The sequence below is a fragment of the Leptodactylus fuscus genome, chromosome 4 (genome assembly GCF_031893055.1).
Source record: "Leptodactylus fuscus isolate aLepFus1 chromosome 4, aLepFus1.hap2, whole genome shotgun sequence".
Lineage (NCBI taxonomy): Eukaryota > Metazoa > Chordata > Amphibia > Anura > Leptodactylidae > Leptodactylus > Leptodactylus fuscus.
In genome coordinates, this window is record NC_134268.1 from 76,270,959 (window position 1) to 76,290,983 (window position 20,025).

Consider the following 20,025-nt stretch of genomic DNA (forward strand, 5'->3'; position numbering starts at 1 on the left):
ATGATATAGTGTCAAGCACTGTGCTCAAGGGGGTATTTTATTTCATGTCCCAAGTCAATATAATAAGAAAATACATAAACATATTATCATTTGCCTTATTAGGTGTGAGTCTTTCATAGGTTGGTTATACATGGTATGATCAGCCTCTGAAATGGCTATACAAGGCAATGAAATGGGTAATGTGTAGAAAAATATTGGAAAGAACGAAGGTGTGGAAAAACTCTCAACTCTACAAATAGTCATCGGCATTGATAAACGTGTTTTCTTATATAATGTCCAAAATAAACTGTACAGTTATAGCATTCATCAGTAATAACCCGGCACCGCTGATATCTGCCCCATCTTTATGCCTTTTAACAGTACAACATTTTACATTAACCACTTCCTACCCCTAATGTATGAGTATACCATGGGACAGTAAGGGATTAAAGGGGTGAAATTATGGTAGGACTGCACTATACACCTAGGTCTGCCTCCTTAGTGGTTTGTTTCATAAGCCAAAATTCACTTCTGCCTGCAGATTAGCGGCTTACCATGAAAACTAACAATTTATTATTTATTTCATATGCTTCCTTGTATAGCACCATCATATTCCGTAGCGCTTGTACAGACGTTATCAGTTACTGTCCCATGTAGGGCTCACAATCTACATTCACTGTCAGTATGTCTTTGGAGTGTGGGAGGAAACTGGAGTACCCTGAGGAAACCCACGCAAACACGCAATATCAGAACTCACTCACAAAGTAGCAAAGTGAAGCTTTTTTTTTTTTTTTTTTAATTCAAGAAATATGTTTCTCCAAAGTTTCTTCTTATTATATACTATTCATTTCTGAAAAGTTGTTTTATACTTAGAGGTACACTTTGAGAGTGCTGCCAGTCTATTTTTGTGCATTCACCCATCCTCCTACTTCCATGAGAGTACTGCGTGGGGGTTGACTATATAGATAACCCCTATATTTATTCACAATTTGGCCATTCCACTTTATGACTCAAAGCAGACAGTTTGCACAAAGAGATGGCCCTCTAACATGGCTCCCACAGAAACAGCTTATCATGTTTTTGGGAGACTCCAATGCAAGGGGTCGGCCTCTAACGTTGTAGGTCTCTATATATGTTAATGTACTGGCACTTGCCATGTAGTGCTTTTTTCCCCTCTGCGCCTTGTCATTATCATTAATGTATGCCCTTTCTGCCTGAACACGGTCTTTGTAGAGGGCACTCCTGTTAATAACATGGTAGTGACAGGAGGACTGTATAATAAAGTCACTTGGCCTCCTCTTTAATTCCTCACTGCACTCCACAAAGGAGCACTTGCACAGTGGTATATTTGATCACATGGTCCTCTAGTCGCCACCATGATACAGATGAGTGCGCCAGCGCCACTAGTTTTGGGTGGAGTGAGTCTGGGGAGAAAGTTACCAGCTCTGACTCAGGTTAGGTTCACACTAGCACTCAATCTCCATTTGGGTATTTTATCCCCTATTCCACTTGAAAAATGTGGACTTTTTCCCAGTGGAAACCCAATAGACCCCATTATAGCCTATGGGGTCCACAGGTAACTTCTTTTTAAGCGGGTTGAGTTTCTGTTTTTCTGGTCCCCGAACGCTAGTGTGAACCTAGCCTCAGCTTCCAAATAAAATTATTATTTTTAGTTATATTATACAATTATTAATATTGTTTAATTAATTAGATCTATGGCTTGTTGCATATTTACTTTCACAATAATTCAGGCACTGGCTTTTTTGTAAACTAGAGGAGCGTTACAGCTTCTGACTGAACATGACTGGTATGGAAAAATAAGATGTGGTTTTGCCTACCGACTCCACAGCCCTGATTGATAAGTGTCCGTGTGTTAAAGTGGTTTTCCAGGCAAGAAATGTGTGTGTGTGTGTGTGTGTGGGGGGGGTGTTTGTTTGTTTTTTTAAAAAGGTCTATTAGTGGTATTAATGGGTTAATACATGCACCCTTATACCTTTAGCAGTGTTTTGAGTGATTTCTGAGTCTCTCTGGGAGCTCCTGTTATCTTTTGCATTTGTTTACATGGTTCAGCTTCCTGCTATGTAACTTTCACGCTAGCTAGCTCTCACCTCACTCCCCCTTCCCTGTCTCTCTAGTTATCCCATTTACAACTACCAGGCCTTCCCTATCTACTCAGCTCAACCCCTGACCCCATTATATACTTACCCCTCTTCCTTCCACTCTTCATCCTGCAGGACACTCATCCTTCTTTTCTGACTGTCACCACATGCTATAGACCTAGTGCTGCTCTCTAGCCGACAATCCACCTTTACTGCTCAGGTCTCTGATGCTGCTCCCACACCTGCACAATAGAGGTGGATTATCGGCTGCACAGAGCAGCGTTGGGTCTATAGCAGGGGTCCTCAAAATGCGGCCCGAGGGCCACATGCGGCCCGCCAAGCACTTCTGTCTGGTCCCGCCGACAACGCCGGCAGGCGTGCATTTATAATGAAGCTCCTGGGGAGCTCGGGCCAGGCCATGGAGCGCACTTCACTTTACCTATTGGAGGGCACCGCTCCTGATGTCTGTGCGACCTGCTCTGCCTCTGGCCCACTGTTTAAAAAGTTTGAGGACCCCTGGTCTATAGTGTGGGCAGACGTCACAGAAGGCGGAGGAGCTGTCCAGCGGGAAGAAGATGGGTAAGTATAGTGGAGGGGAGTAGTAGTGACGTTCCATTTCTGGAAATGGATTGTCACCGGATAACCAGCAAATCTCCTTTGGGCAGTCACATGACAGCCCCAGGAACATGGGTAATTATAAATTTTTGATAAATTATTTTATTTAGAAAGTAGGCAGGGGGTGGGGGTGAGATTAGTGTAGGGCTTTAACTTTATCCCTTAGACAACTTCTTTAACATATAGATCTATCACAGTAAACTTTATTTAAAGTGAGCAACCCCTTTTAATTATCACAGATGAGAAAATTTCGTGATTTTTTTTTTTCCAACTCGTATTCATTCAAATCTGCATTCATATTTAATTTGGTCCACATAAGTTCAGTCAGACTCTAAAGTGCATCTATTTTCCTGAAATGAAGTGAATTTTGTTCTTTGTTTTATTTCTTTTTTTTTGTTTTGTTTGGTTTGATTTTTGGATGTGTAATATAAGAACACTTGTCCAAAAAAAGTTCAATAGTAACTCTGTCATATATCTGCCAATATTGGATCTGCAAGGGACCAACAACTGAGACCTCTGGACCAGAGGCATAACTATTGCAGTCGCAGGGGGTGCGGCCGGGACTGGAGGAGTAGAGGTCCAGCTGGAGAAGACCGGGGCCCCGGGCAACCATGATGGCAGTCAGAGCCTGTTTCCCCAACCGCTATAAGACCCCTTTCCAAGGGATGCCTGCCTAAGAGAGGTGACTAAAAATAAGAAATACTGATTCTCACCTCTCCTGGGCTTCTGTCATCCTTTCTGGCCTGTGACTGTAATAATGATCTCAGGCCTCAGCAGTGACATCTGGGATGCGTCAACTGTATGCAAATTATACTTACCGTGCACAGTGGGCGGTTCATGCACTGGTGGACGTCATCTTTGGTCCCGCCTTCCTCTGGTGTCTTCTTCCAGCGACTTCCTCCTGGGCTCTTCTTCCAAGCCTTCATGTTCTTTTCTTCCGGCGGGTTGTGTTTAAATCCCGTGCGTGCACAGTATCGCTCCCTCCGGAGCGCTACTGCGCAGGCTCTGGTGCCATTTTTGTCAGTGGAAGTTCGCGACCGTACTGCGCATGCGCAGTATGCTTGCCTAGTTCATAGGGGAACTGAGCATACCTAGAACAACGACAAAAAAGGTGCCGGAGCGTGCGCAGTAGCGCTCCGGAGGGAGCGGTACTGCGCACGCGTGAGATTTAAACACATCTCGCCGGAAGAGAAGAAGATGAAGGCGTGGAAGAAGAGCCCAGGAGGATGTCGCTGGAAGAAGACACCAGAGGAAGGCGGGACTGTGACGTCCACCAGTGCACGAACCGCCCACCGTGCATGGTAAGTATAATTTGCATATATGTTTTTACCGTCTTAGCTATTCAGGCTCATAGGGCATAGTTTTGATGATAGAGCCCTTTTAAGGAGTTTGCCTTGCTCTGAATGGGACTATAGCCTGACCTCCAGCCAGAGATGTAATATAGTGGTACATTAGTGGTTTGTAGTAATAAACTGTTGTGTTCTGATGATGTGGCACTCTATAAAATAGCAATAAAGGTAAATGAGGAACACGGAAGGAAATGTTTCCGCTTTTACTTTTATAGGACATGCTGAAAGAATCTCTTCTTTGTAAACTGAGGTTTCACAGCTTAGTATTGCAAGTGTCTGACATTGTGTATTACATAGATGTAAAGGGGCTCAGGAGTGTTCCAACATGGAGATAATTTCTGATGACTCTGCTACCTCCCATGCTTTTCCCTCTGACCTCAGATGAACTTGTATGGTGTGTGCTGGAGCAGGCTTTCTGATCATAAACCAGTCTGACAGTCTTTTTGCTTTGTTTTGGGCAGAAGCCTAAACCTTGTACCAGCCCAGTTTATAGATCACTTTAGGGTTTTGGTAGGTCACCTAGACCTGTGATGATGGTTTGCATATTACATGTTCCCTTGGCATACTCCATATATCCAGCTTATTGTTCTCCGGTATCTGCATGCTTTCATGAAAACTCTTTTGCATGGTTTATTAGTATTGTAAGGATTTTCCTATAAATTTATTTTTTTTAATACGTGTCATATAAAACTGATGGCTGATTTATAAAATGGTTTTGTCTGTGTCCCGAGATCAGGAGAGGACACAGGCAAAATTCTTCTCTAGCAGTGCTTGTTACAAGCCATGGCAGCCTAACTCGTGCAGGTTTTTGCTGTTTTCATTATCTTTTTAGTTTGTTTTTTGTGTGTTTCTTTACTGGTATGTTGTGGAGAGGTCCATTTTTCTACGAAGTACCGTATCTACATTTAAGTTTGCACATTTGGCTACTGAAACCTAGCAGAAATAAAAACATCATGTGCAAACTATTAGACTTGCACAAAACAAACTGCTAATCTCTGTAAGCATGACCAGCAGCCAAAAATAACCCTGCTGATTTCACGGTCTTCCTCCTCAATGCCCCGATTTTTCAGATTAGTGTATTGTGTATGTATATCTTTGACTTCATTGTAAGCAAGGCAAACTTCAGCCTCAAGTGAACAAAATACAAACTTGCATTCCACATTTAGATGGACATATGTTGTATATAAAGGCAACTGTATCCTCGCATAAATGCCCTTGACAATAACATCAGGGAAGTTTTTGCAATGTATTAGCCTCAACACGCTATTTTTGCATGATATATTTTTGTATTGCCACTTGCATTTTCTGAAATTATGTATGTGTGTGTATAAATGTACGCACTCCTTGTCCTGTATAGGAGTAAAGAACATTATGTGCACCTGAATTACAATTTTTCAGTATATATTCTGTATCAATTGCTCAGTGTTCTAGATCTTTGCTGTCGTTCTTTGCTCACTTCCAGAGGATAAAAATCAGTTCATTGTCATGTGATGGACGGTCCCTGGTCATGTGATTGACACACAGGTGTGCAGCTCATTTTAGGACAGGTGTCTGATGACTGTAACAAGCCGTGCACCTCATGATGCCAACTTTTAGGAATGGGGCATTTCTCTTATTCAAAGTTTCGTAAAATTGGCCTAATGCACATTAAATAGGGTGAACGTAAACTTGGGCAATTTTCTAAGCTGGTATAACAAGTACAGTGTGCTATGTATGTATCGTGTATCCTGTACCAGTCTGTTAAATTTGGTGAATGTGCACCAATATGTGATAACCTGGAAAATGCAGTGAATAAAGAACTATTTCTTACATCAGCATCTTTTTTGGGGAAAATATAGATCCAAAAACTTGTGTACAAGTTTTGAAGTAGGTTTTGAGAACGGTTAGTAGCAGGTTACAGATTGGAACAAAAGAAAGTTCTATTGTTTCTAATCAATAAATTAAAATGACATGTAAATTCACTTCCAGCTTATCTATGGAAATTGAGTTTCTCTGAAGGGAAGGGGCGAGCCGTGACACTAGCCCCACGTGAAGGAATACAGCAGCAATTCCATACATCCGTGTCTGATCCTTTCATATGGCTTTATGAAGCTACCCTATAAGGTCGGGTTCATACGGGGTATTTTGGACTGGTGCGATGGTCACCTCAGATTCCGGTCCAAAATACGGGTAGCCGCGACTGGATGCCGGTGCAGTGCATCAGCATCTAGTCGCGGCACTTTACTCTGGGCTAGGCCCGAGTGAATGGGCCTAGTCAGGAGGGAGTGTCTTCAGGCGGAAGTCCGAACTCTGCAGCCGCCTGAAGAATGAGCATGTCACTTCTTTTTTCCGGGAGCCGGAACAAACCGCTCGCGGAAAAAAAAAAAAATGACCGGCTCCCATTGAGATCAAAATCCTGACCAAAAAACCCCATGTGAACTCAGCCTTAGAGACTTGAGAGCTACCACTGTGTGCAGGGATCACAGAATCAGACCTTGTAGTACATGATCAGCCCATTCACACTACTGTCTGTGTCAGACAGCTAGTGTCCACTGCTAATGTCCGTGAAAAATCTTGTGCAGACATTAGCATCGGACACTAGCTGTGTCCGTGACATTTTGCATTGATTTAAATGGACATCGGGTGCGTTCTTTTACTGTCCATGCCTGTCCTTAAGTGTCCGTTCCCAAAGATGTCCAACTTTTCAAGCGGACAGCAAAACCTGACATGTAGGTTTTTTCTGTCCACTTGAAAAGTCAGACATCTTTGGTAATGGACAGTTAAAGACACCCACGGACAGTAAAAGAACGCATCCGATGTCCATTTAAATCAATGCAAAATGTCACGGACACAGCTAGTGTCCGATGCTAATGTTCGCACAAGATTTTGAACGGACATTAGCAGCGGACACTAGCTGTCATACTCCTACAGTAGTGTGAATGCTCCCTAAGGGCTCTATTTAAGCTAAGAAATAGAGTTCCATATACATCTTCTTTCCCCAACCCCTACCTGGGGTCCTGTGAAGTTAATTTACAGCATCCTACTGATTTACGATGTGGTAAGCTTCAAAACTACCCACTGCTCCAATGTCCTTCACGCGTGGCATAATATTCCTGCATCGGAGACATGTTATATGGGATGATAGACTGACTTGAGCCAAGTAAACAGCTGGTTGCTCCTTTCTTCCATGGAAATGGACAAACTGGAAGATTTGCCTCTATTTGTAGCACATGGGAAGCTTTTAAAAGGAGTTAAACAACCTCTTTAATATAGCAATGACTTAGATGTGAGCCTAATGGTCATGTGCAAACCGGTATCTCGAGATCTAGTAATGGAGATACCTGAAAGGGTGCACACGTTGACTGGTGTCTCAGACTTCAGCTTGTTACACAAACATTCCAATGGTGGGTGAATACAAGTCTTTTATTGGTGACATTTCTTCACAATGCTTGAACAATCTCATGGAGACTGCCAATTTTCCTTCAAACATTTGACTTATTTTAACATCTCCAGTTCTTTGGTTTCCTCCATGATAAGTGACACCAGAGGTGCCTGCTAGCTCTGTCCTATGAAATAACATAAATGCACACCTTCACTAAATGGGAATCTTGTTGGAAGTCTTTGGTGACACTTGGGACCTGACAGATCATTGGTTGACATCTCATGCAAAATATAAACTCCACAACATGTGTTCATTGTTTTCAATGATCTATGCGGCAGTGTCACCATGCTTGTTTGGTGGAGCATGTATGTGAGGGAATTGTTGATGTTTAGGCTGTGGTACCACGTTGCAATTTTTTTGATCCAAAGTTAGGAGTGGATTTAACAGGGAAATGTCTAAGAGCTTCCTTTTATATTTTCTATTGATTTTCACACCACTCCTGACTTTGCCTCAAAAAACCGCAGCAAAATCTGCAACAAAAAATACATTTCCACAACGTTGAGTTTTAGACTGATTTTTCACACTGCCGTCGCCATGTGGAGCCAAAACTCTACCAATGATTGTATGATTTTGCAGGTATACCTACATTTTCTACTCTCGGGGATGTTCATTCTCTGTTGATTTCTACAATTGAGGATTATTTTATATGTATACAAGAAAAACTTGCTGAAAGGGTATATTTTAGGAATAATGTTTGTCGAATTTATTCTGAAATGCACACTTTTGGCTTGCCTATATGTCAAATGGCCATACAGTTATATTATTGAAAAAGAAAATCTTAACCGCAATAATTGGGGGTTTGCAAAGGAATTAAGGCTTTTAGTGTATGCACATACAATGGCAGTATAATTGACTTACTGTTGAATTGTGGTGTTAGAATGTGACAACTTTTTATTTTTTGTTTCTAGGAATTTTTTGAACACGCACAAAAACTTTGGGATGATGACGGTGTGAAGGCATGCTTCGAGAGGTCAAATGAATACCAACTCATTGACTGTGCACAATAGTAAGTTGTTTTATTTTGTTATGGAGACATTCTCATTGGGATTATTACCTAAATGGGCTCTATGAGATTTGGAAATCTAAAAAATCCAAATTCTGATATTGCTTCTGTACTACCAGGCAAGAATGCCTGGTGCTACTTCTGAGTAGGGGAATAAATGACATTTTTTCAAATCGCATAAGCCTTTTTAATTGTGTATTAATAGATATTTCTTCTCATGTTAATTGGACATTGATCTGTACATGGTGGTGATAGAAAACTTAAAGCATAACTGAACTTTTTATTTATTTACTTTTTTTTTTTCAAGATAAACGTTGTGGTATACTTTATGTAGGAAAAGTGCCTGTGGTGTCATTTTATTTTCCGCTTTATGCACTGATCAAATCTGTACAATAGAACTCTATGGAGAAGGGAAGAGGAGGAAGAGGAGCGCTCAAATATAGAGATATAAGCAATATAGAGAGAGCGTTCTTGAAACAACAACGTTGGGTTGTCAAAAATTGATATCCAGCCTTCTCCTGATAAAACTGACTCATTTAATGTTTTAGACTGCCTGATATCTCTGTCTCTTTCTTTCTCTCCTCTTATTCCTCCCTTCCCTCTGCATAAAGTCCATTGTAAACTGAGACTGCTCCTGTATGGAGTATGGGTGGAATGAATCATATAAGTAGTAGTCAGGAGAATTACTTAGACACACTTTTCTATAGTGGAAAAATAAGTAAATGTTTACTAGGGTTTTTAAAGTATTCTTCCTGTAAAAGAGAACATTTCTCATTAAAGGGAGTCTGATTCAGGTGGCCCCAACCGATCTATCTGCGGGGTTCAGTTGATATTCTGGGTTCAACCTGCATTTTTCCCTTTGATTCGCAGCCTCTATTGCTGAGATATTGCTGTTTTTTTTCAATATGCAAATGAGCTCTTTGGAGCAATGAAGTCATTGCTGCTGCTCCAAAGAGTTCATTTGCATGTTGAGATAAAAAATAAAAAAACATGCTATGTCTAAGCATTAGAGGCACGCAGCGATTTATAAGGAGAAATACCAGTTAGATTTAGGAGAGCCTAACCTATTTATCTGTGGGGCTGGGTTGATATGTTGAGTTCTAGCGACAGATACTCTTAAACTTTTCATTAGTTGGGGTCTCAAAGCTGAGATACCCAAAGTCTCTAATAGGAAGGGGAAGAAGCTCTCAACCAAGTGTTATCCCCTTTATGGCCTTTATTTTTGTCTCGTTGAGTAGTCGGGGTTAAATGAAGACAAGGTCATAGAAGTCTTTAGGAGAAAGCTTATTTCCTATGCCAGTCTTGATCCCCTGTGCCAACATGTTTCCTAATAAATTAGGCATACCTCCTATTAATGATTCAAATGTATGCCAGTTTTTTGCTTAAATTATAGTAAATCTGCTGCACTGTATGGCTAAACCCCCTCCCCCAACAAGTCCACTTTTTAAGAAAAGTGCAATGTGTGGAACAAAATCTGAAGAGTTGCAATAATTGGTGTAAAATCACCCAATAGTTCTGTAAATTCCCCTAACTCAGTCTTTTACATGAAGTAGAGCCGCTGCAGAGAGTCTCAGTTCGTGTCCCGGGTCTCTATCAGTCTTCTGCCCATGTGTGTGCGTGTGTCATTCTATCAGTGGCTGGGCTATGATTCTCCATCACTGCGGGCCAATGGTCAGAACAATGGAAACTCAAATTGAGACTTTACACTGGAATCCTGTTGGAACAGCAAGATTAATATCCCTTTTTTTCTCTTTTTATATTTTAAGCTTGTGCAGTATAAGAAAAATAAAAGTTCTGAGCACCCCCTTTAAAAACCTCTATTTGCAAATTAACAAGTGTATTGAAGTTGTATATTTACACATTTGTAATGTATGTGTGAGCACATTGGTTTCCATGAAGGTGAAATATTGTAACATTTTATCAAACGTCTGCAAATATTACTAAAATGCTGATGCCAGGGTTCCCGGGGCCGCTCGCTGGTCTGGTATGAAGGCCATTGAAATAGTTAAGGAGGTTTGAATTCCCATTGAATAGACCCATTTAAAAACTTGACATGTGTTGAACTTCTCCAGGGCAGGTTATGGGAACTTCATTCTTGTGGGAACATAAGCTTTAGACTATTCAGTTATCAGGCTTCATCATGTAAAAGTTTGATTTCTATCTTCACTTGGGTGAATGAAGTAAAATATTGTTCTTGGCCTCTGAACAGAAGACAGAGTGTAGAAAATATATATGAAAACACAGGTGTAGGGTCCTTGCTGATCCGTCCTTTTATATAGCGTTAGTTATCACACAGCGCAGCTTTTTCCTGTCATGTTCTGCACGCTCTGTAAAACAATATTGAACAATGACATTTGTAAAGGGCTATTGGTGCAACAGCATGGATACTGGCACAGAGAAGGGGGTGAGATTTGCCTAAAATGATATATCAGCTGTGACAATGACTTGTATTGTGATCCCAGATTGTATTTCTCTATTTTATTCCTATCTTGTTTTTGTTTTTTGTTTTTTTTTTTTTTGTTTACTTTGTCATGCATGTGTATATTTTTTTTTTTTTCATTTATTTAAAGCAATAAACTATTAGCAGTTTTTGGTAATGTTAGTGGGGGTATGAATAATCCCTTCATTAATTGGGTGCTCTCCAAAATCTAATGTGTATGGCCAGCATTAGGATATTTTCATAGATGGCAGATTTGTTAGTGTCCACCACTGAAAATCTATTCCAGGCAAACAAATACCGTATATTTCTGCAGACCGCATAGAGATGTGGGACAGTCACCAAAAATCTCTGAAATATTAAAAAAAAAAAAAAAAAAACTTTGCAAGTCTTCAGTAGGTGATACCTTTTTTAATGGCCAACTCATAATGATGACAGAATATGACGTTTCGAAGCTTCCTCTGAGCTCCTTCTTCAGATATATCTGAAGAAGTGGTTGCTAGGATTACGTTAAAGGAGGCCCACAATAAATAAGACTATACTGATAAACTATAATATACAATGGAATTAGATTTTTATAGCCCAACGTCACCTAAACAGATATTTGTATGGACGTTGGTTCGCAATCATTGTCAATATGCCTAATGATCGATCGGCAGTGATTTACTCGATTATTAATGGTTTTTATATTTTCTGCTGACCTATCAGTCATCCATCTATGCCTTTTGTAAGGGAAAAGGCATGAAAGGGGGGGAGTGAATGTTACAACTTTTACAGCCATTGACCATTGTTGTCGGCAATTTATCTGCCTATATAAAAGGATATTTAGACGGCAATACGTGGCCGCAGACTGAATATGTTGTATGTTATAGTGTCTATTTAAGTTCTGGTGGCATCTGTTATGTGTGTTGTCAACAAGTGTGGCCCTACTTATGTACGGTATTTGTTATGATGGGCCCTATATTGTGTGCTGAATAATTTAATAGGGGTGGAGATCTGTTTACAGAACCCCAACTTCACTATAAAGAGTCATAGCTTTAAATGATAAATTCTGATTCCACTAGGAACAATTTTGGGCACATGGATACCAGCATTATACAGTTATCTTGATACCAGTTTCTAGACCTGTACGTTAGAAGTAACTCTTCTAAATCCACCCTCCTGAAAACTGAGGGAGGAAAGCGGTTATAAACAGATTTTTATTTATTTTTTTTTATTTTTTTTTTATTTTTTTATTTTTTTTTTTGGGGGGGGGGGGTGTTTTGTTTTGTTTTTAGTATAATTTAATGTAGAGTTTCTTATTTCTGGCTCATCTCACCCATCCACCAGGTCTGGAGTTATGGAAATGGTGAAACAAGTCTGTTCTGCTGTTTCCTAACTCTCATGGAGGGAAACAGGAGTTAAGGAAGCAGCATAGCAGAGTGAGCTACACTGTTTCCGTAACTTCCGGAGCTCTGTAAACTACATAGCTTGCTTGGACATAAGTTCAGTCTTTGGCTAGCTTTAAGGATATAGTATGAAATTTATGAATAGAAACATTAAATGGGGTTAAAGGGTAATCTGTAAGCTCCCTCTTACGAAGGTTACAGACCTTCGGGGCTTTCGTTAAAGGGAGTCTGTCAGCTGGAAAATAGGTGTCAAATTAATGAAAGGATTTTGTAGAGCAACTAAAACGTTGATAATTATCACTAATCAGACTAATGACAATGCCTTGTAGTTGCTTCTAAACTTTCCAAACATGTCTCCATTTTCATGAGAATAAACATTTTATTTTCATGTAAATTAGCTGAAAAGAACTTTGGGGAGTTTCTTCTCCTTCTGGGACTTCACTATCTGCTCTAGATAATCGCCCCTATCTGCACACACAGCCTAGGTTCACACTTGTGCTGGGCTCTCCGTTGTTCAGGTCCACTGGGCTGTCCGCTAAAACATCAGCTACCCGTGAACCCCATAGACTATAATGGGTCCATTGGGTTTCCATTGTTTTTATACTGAAAGCAGAGAGAGAGAAAAGTCCTTTGTGCAGGCGGATTCTGCGGTGGAGTCTCCTACACAGACTCAGACGTAAATGTGAACTGAGGCAAAGTGTGACAAAGGGGCAGATGTCACTCAAGCAAGAGGATAGAGTAGGACAGCAGTTGGGGGGAGAGTAAAGATTACCTACAGCAGAGAGTAAAGCCCCAGCAGGAGAAGAATCACCCCTACAGCCTATTTCAGCTAATTTGCATGACAATAAAATACAGATTTTTCATGAAAAGTGAAGCTGTAATGCTGGAACAGAAAGACATCTTTAGAAAGTGTAGAAGCAACTATAAGGCATTGTCATTAGTCTGATTAGTCATTTTCCTACTTATATAATTATCACCATTTTAGGGGTTCTGCACTGATCCTGTGAAAAAAGGTTCAAAAGCCCCTTTTGGCGTTTCTCTGAACACCATGGACCAGGTCTATCTCTTCTAGTGGAGTTCACTGCACATTGACTGGCTGAATATGTTCTATCCAGGGAATACTGTGAAGTACCTGTAGTACTAGTTAGTTAAGTATTATTTAGAGGATCGATGGGATCCTGGAAAGTGCCATCAACTCTTCAGGTTTGATATTAGCACATAACAATATTAAAGACTGCCTAGGTTTTAAACTGCACAGGGTTTCTTTTTCTTTTAAAACCAAAAAGTGAAATGGATGCAAGAAGGGTAATGTGACTGTACCCCAAGTTGGGTTATTATGTTGAGCTTTAGCCTGTGTGGACATTCCTTCCTTTATATAGTTATTAGAGTCCCTATTTGTTTGTAGTAGTAAATGACAACATTTGGCAGGCTTACATTTCACATAAAGCAGTACAGCACATTCTTGGCACACTTTTGGATATATATTTTACCATAATTTTACTTTCTCTACATTCCATTTGAGGTATGTATTAAAATCTTAAGTCGCTAGTTTTTAACCAGTCCAACTAGTTCACATGTCCATGATTTACATAGAGATTCCGCAACTAAACCATGTCATAATCCATCAATATTTACCAGAGGTGTGAGGTGTATTGTATCCTATTCACACGCAACAGAAAGAAATCTGCACATCCTAATAAACATGCTGTAGATTGTACTATCACCAGCATGTTCACTATTTATGTAGTGTCTGCAGACTGCAGCAGCAGCTTAGTGCTATGGATCTCATCCATGTGCAGTTTTTGCCTTGGATTTCTTCTGTGGATTCTTTGTTAAATACATGTTGGAATTGCCATAGGCAAATCCAGCACATGAGCATAGCCTTAGGCTCTATGCAAACTCTGTGTCTAACATGTGTTTGGCATATACGCTGGGAAAAGCTCCTGGTTTACACCTCAAACCTATCCATTTTACTGGAGCTTAAAGGAGTCTTTTTGATCTCCATGGAGATTGTATACATTGGCATACTTACTGTTAAGTAAAGCTCAGCAGACCTACTTTTGTAGAGGACCACTATATAAGTAACATATACCAAGCAGTGTTATCTTTTTGATAGATAGATAGATAGATAGATAGATAGATAGATAGATAGATAGATAGATAGATAACCATTGGGGTATATATTGCACTTTATTTCTATGGTTTTACTATATGTAAAATGATTTCATGTCGTCTTTCACAATAATAGATGCCACACCTGCAGATATTGGAAATCTATTTTTCTGTTAGAAAAACCTCGTGATTTGTTTGTTTTTCTTAGGACTTTTCTAAATGTTCCTGGCTTTCAGCAGCATGGCGTGTGTTATTGATGGCATTATGGCTTGCTTTTAACAGCTCTTGTGGGTTCCACTAATGTAATGTTAATTATTATTTATTTTCATTCAGAAACCTCTTCCTGTCTATAGACAAAAAGTCTACTGTACAAGCTTCAAAGATTAGTGTCAGGGCAGAGCATATGATGCTATAGTTATTTCCTAATCTTAGGACCTCTTTGGAAACCTTGTTTGCCTTTTAATGAATGTATTCACTCATTACATATATCTACTGCATGAACATATCTTTTCAGACATATTTGTTTACTTGTTGCACAATGCTTGGGCGTGTATAGAAGTACACATGGGGGGGATTTACTAACTCTTCTGCGCCAGTGGTGCAACTTTTGTACAAAAAGAAGTTTTCTTCCTGATTTGCCTTACTCGACACTTTTTATGAAAGTAGGTGTTGACACCTTGACCGGCAAATTTATTATAAATAAATTGAGTGAAATCTATGCCTGATTGGCGTAGATTTCAGTTTTGGCACACGCAAGTGCACCTAATTTATTAAGACACTGAGTCTCCTAATAATTAAGGTGCAGTTAGATCCAGCAGGGGGTTAAGACTGATGTAGAGAACACCAATTTATTTTATTCATTTATTTTTTTTTAAACTCGTTTTATTGTAATACAGAAAAATATTCAATGATTGAATTCAAAAACAGAAACAATGCTGCAAAACCTATACTGATGTCATGGTGATAAACTGGTATCCTGAGAAGTCCAGACGAGAGAATATCTGGTTTGACCTGTATAGGGTATGAGCAGGCAGAGGATACAAGACAATATTGTAATTCCAAGCAAACAATACAATATAGTGTTCATAAGATACAACAGAGGTTAAAAAGGTAATAAAGGTCGTGGGTACTCCTGGCAGCATTCCCAATCTAAGCAATAAACCAGTTAAGGGCTGAACAAAAAGATAGGGCAGTATATACGTTCAAGGGTAAATCACACTAGGAGCTCCAAACATTTTGAAATTTCTGGGGGGCAACCGCTTCCTTTATACACCATGTGCACAGTAAAATAGATTTGACTAGTTTTCTCCACATTGACGAAGAAGGCAGGTCAGGAGCCTTCTATCTTATAGCGATGGTCTGAGGTGGTGTATCCATAATCTCTTAATCTAAGATACCAAATAGACTTATCTCAAGGGTGAATTTTACAAGGGTATCCACTATTTCGGACAGGAGACCTACAACCTCTTTCCAAAATTCTTTGACAATTCAACATTCCCATATTATGTGCCACAAATCAGAATAGGTAGCAGAACATCTTACACACCCTGGGTGCTGTAGGCACCCCATTTTATGTAGTCGAGTAGGGATTAAATAGCTTTGGTGCAATATATAAACCTGAATCAGTTTATTATAGTATATGAACATAAATTCATAACAGTCGTGAGGCCATGTCATTTACTGGGATAAAAAGTAGCCTATGTGTTAATCCAGGTTACAAATTATCTATGTGCCAAAACTACCTACAACCGTTTTGCGTGATTGAGTAACATTCACCCTTGAGATATGTCTATTTGGTAAGATGTACTGTGCTAATTATTTATTAATAATTTCTAGATATGTATCATCAGTAGTGATGAGCGAGTAGTATTCGATCAAATACCTCACTGGCATAGGTATGCATGTAATCGGCCAAACACCAAGGTGTTAAACGCTTCCAATATTCTACGTTCATCACTAATCATCAGTAAGAGTGGGAATGAAGATGCCATTTCCCCAAAGCAGGCGTGTATCAGCCAAAATGTCAATGGCTGATCAGAGATATTTATTTTTTATAGCTGCAACAGAGATTTAAATCATCCCTTCTGGAATGTACCCTAAAGAGGGCATAATATTTTTGTCCACTAGGATGACCGTTCGGACAGCTGATGACTACATACATATGGAAATACTAGCCTCTGCCCGTGTCTTCGTCTACGTATTGTTGGCATCAATGATCCACCTATATTCAGTAAATTGCTGCCGTCCCTGATCCGCATGCTCCTGCGTTTCAGCAGCTGCCAAGCTGGCCTGCTGCTGAACTCTTTCCTCACGCCGTGCCTGTGATTGTTCCGAACATATCAGCAGCTTGCTGGGACGCCATATAATGAGCGTGTTGGTGGTATCGATGATCCACCTGCTCCCGCTTTTCCGATGCTCTAAGAGCTGTTTGACGCTCTAGCTTGCTCAGTCCTCCTCAGCTCCGTTGAGGAGAAGTGTATTAACTTCTGGTTACCTTCATAGCTCTTGTTTAAGAATTTTGCGACAAATTAGATTTCTTTTTCCCTGGCATATTTAAAATTGGAAAACTGCCAATTTGGATTAAAGAGGTTTTCCTATGTAGTGTCTCAGCACTGGAGCAGATCGGATAATATGCAAATGCTTGTACAGAATGGACTCAGTGTTATCTGTGTGTTTACATAGAGAGATAACAGACCTGGCTTTATCAGCAAACTCCAATTAGCTGAGATAATGCTGCAGGCAAGAGCAGTTTAATATAGTATATGAACATAAATTCCTAACAGTTGTCAGGCCATGTCATTTACCGGGATAAAAAGTAGCCTATGTGTTAAATCCAGGTTACAAACTATCTACGGCCATTCAGCCATTTTTGCGTGATTCACATTTTATAAATTCACATTTATAATAGTAGTTTTCCTGGATGCAGTTCTTAATCTCCCTAATAGCACATCCTAATGTTGGTGTGTTAGCCCAATTGTAATTAGCTAGTCTGAGCTAATCTGCTATATAAAACTGGACCAGAAGCTGAGGACCACTCTTTACAGAGCCTGTCTTGAAATGGGTATACTTCATACTCTGCTCTGAACAAACAGCTGATGGCTAGATAAGCTTCATTAAGGAACGGAATTTAAGCTGAACTCCTATAGTAAAATAATAGTAATGTCCCAACGAGCTCTGAAATAACATCCACGTCAAGACAATCCCTCCTATCTAGGCCCATTCATTTGGGCCTAATCCTTAGTGGAAAGCCACTATTGGCAGAAGTTGTGGCTAGCCGGTGCAGGCGGATTTTGGTGCGGATTCTGACGCGGCTACCCGCATCAAAATCCGGTCCAAAAAACTATGTGTGAACTCAGCATAAGACTGCTCGGGTCGGAAGTGCAGGGCTCAGGTGACCGCATATGTTATTTACTGTTGGTATCACTGCTGATACATCATGTGACTGCTGAGGCTAGATATCATATTATATAATATAAAAAAAAAAAAAAGAAAAAATTCTCACATACCAAAAAAGATAAATACTCTTGTCTGAACTATTAGGGCATGTTCTTCCTTTATTTTCTGCTCCTTGTGGTGTAATAATGAAGCAGAACTTCCGCTTTCCACCGACACTAGGAGGCAGGGACTCCTAGCATCATGCAGACTTATAATGCTTGGAGTCCCTCTCCTGGCAAGATGTGCAAGCTGGGACATCTGGAACTGGACTGTCTGAGACCCACTTGTGTGAAAGCGGCCTAAGGCTGGGTTTACAAAGCGTTTTTTTTTTGTTTTTTTTTTTGCTACAGTACTGTCTGTGGTTTTTAATTGCAGCATGTTATGCATCTCATCTGTATTCAATCTTTGCTGTTTATTACTATGCATTACTGCAATAAAAACTTCATGAAGTTCTTCAGCATGAAATCGCCATGTAAATTCTGGCCCCATCTTACAGGAAAAACTGCATTATTTTTGTTGTTGTAGACTTTGCTGCAGATTTCTGGGCTAAAGCCAGGAGTGTATTTAACAGAAGGGAAACGTGGCAGGCCTGGTTCACATCTGCTTTCGGTATTCCCTTCGGGAAGTCTGTTTGGGGACGCCCTCAATGGAATACCAAATGCATTAAAAAGCATTGAAAGCACATGGACCCCATAGACTATAATGGGGTCCGTGTGGTGTCCGCACAAGTCATGCGGAGAGAAAAGTACTTCATGAACTACTTTTCTCTTGGCATGATTCGTCATGATTATAGTCTATGGGGTCCGTGTTCGGGGGGTCTCCAAACAGACTCCCTGAACGGAATACCGAACGCAGATGTGAACCAGGCCCAACTTCTTCCTTTATATTTGCCATTACTTTTCAAACCACTGTTGACTTGGGCTCTAAAAACTGCAGCAAAATCTGCAACAATAAAAAGCAGCTTACCTGCAACATGGGGCCTTAGCCCCATGTAATATACATTATTAAGAAATTTTGGCTCCTTTCTATGAAATCCCACATCTCTCCATTCTTTCCCTGGCTTCCATATTGAGAGTTGTTCTCTGTGTCTCACTCATTTTTACTCTGTATGGAGTACAGGGCTGTGTAAGATGTAGAGAAAATGAGGGGGGAGGAGGAAGGATTTTTTTATTTTTTTTTTAATATACAAATAACCCCCAACGAGTGGAATTTCCATTAAAGGGATCCTGTGACATGGGAAATGGAGTGCAGCCTGTTATAAGGGAGGAGTCATGCAGATTGATGTATAACTTTGTCGGAAAAGTTTCATTATAACTTGTACTATTTATATGTCTGCTTATTTTAGAATTAGAAGCCAGTATTTGTGGGGTAGGTCCCATCAATGACTGACAACTGATAGGACCGCCCACATGACTAGATGTTCTTCTAAGCATAGAATGAGCAACAATATAAAGAGGTGGGTAACAGGTTGTCAGTACAAACAATGCTTAGTCTGGACGAAAGTGTACAGCGTTACATACTGTAATATACCGTACTTGGTTAGTTAGTTTAGGATGTTTTACTTATAATCAAAATGGATGAGAGAAAATGGGCCCAAGTGTTAATCTTTTCTGTGTTTGGGACCACAATACAGGCACTGATGTGAGAGATAGCAATTTCCGTACTGCGCTGCAGAATATGTTGGTATTATAAAAGCAACATTTGAACCGCAAGCTACAAACCGGTTACTTTTCAACTCTTTTCAAGTAGAAGGAAATGTATTTTTGTTTAAAAAAAAAAAAAAAAAAAAAACTGCTTTGGCTTGAGACCTTTTTTTTTTTTTTTATAAACATTTTCTGTGATTTATTGAAATTCTGTCTTAACATTTATTTCTATTCTTAATACGGTAATCTAAATCTGTATTTCTCACAAGAGGAGCCAGGTCAGGAGTATGTTCTAGTGAAAGAACTTAATACTTAAATGGGTTTTCCCATCTTAGCAAGTAACTCCTACCCATAGGGTTGGTAGTGATTCGACTATTGAGCCCTCCACCAGTCAGGGAAATATTTTGTCCCCTGTTCTCAATGGAGCAGTGATCGGGTTGTAGGCGCACCATTCCATTAATTTCAGGTCCTCCATTCAGCCATGTGACTGTCTTTCCAATTTAAAGAGCATCTGCAGTGTAGACCACCAGTCTTTACCTCTCGA

The 20,025-nt window shown here is 40.0% G+C and overlaps 1 protein-coding gene across 2 annotated transcripts in view; it reads left to right on the forward strand.

The window, feature by feature from the left end:
* Positions 1 to 20,025, forward strand: part of GNAL (G protein subunit alpha L) — a 184,619-nt gene that overhangs the window by 128,186 nt on the left and 36,408 nt on the right. For both annotated transcript variants that reach the window (XM_075270701.1, XM_075270702.1), the window contains exon 5: positions 8,372 to 8,469. In XM_075270701.1, the coding sequence (XP_075126802.1) occupies positions 8,372 to 8,469 (98 nt within the window). The remainder of the gene's footprint in view (positions 1 to 8,371; positions 8,470 to 20,025) is intronic.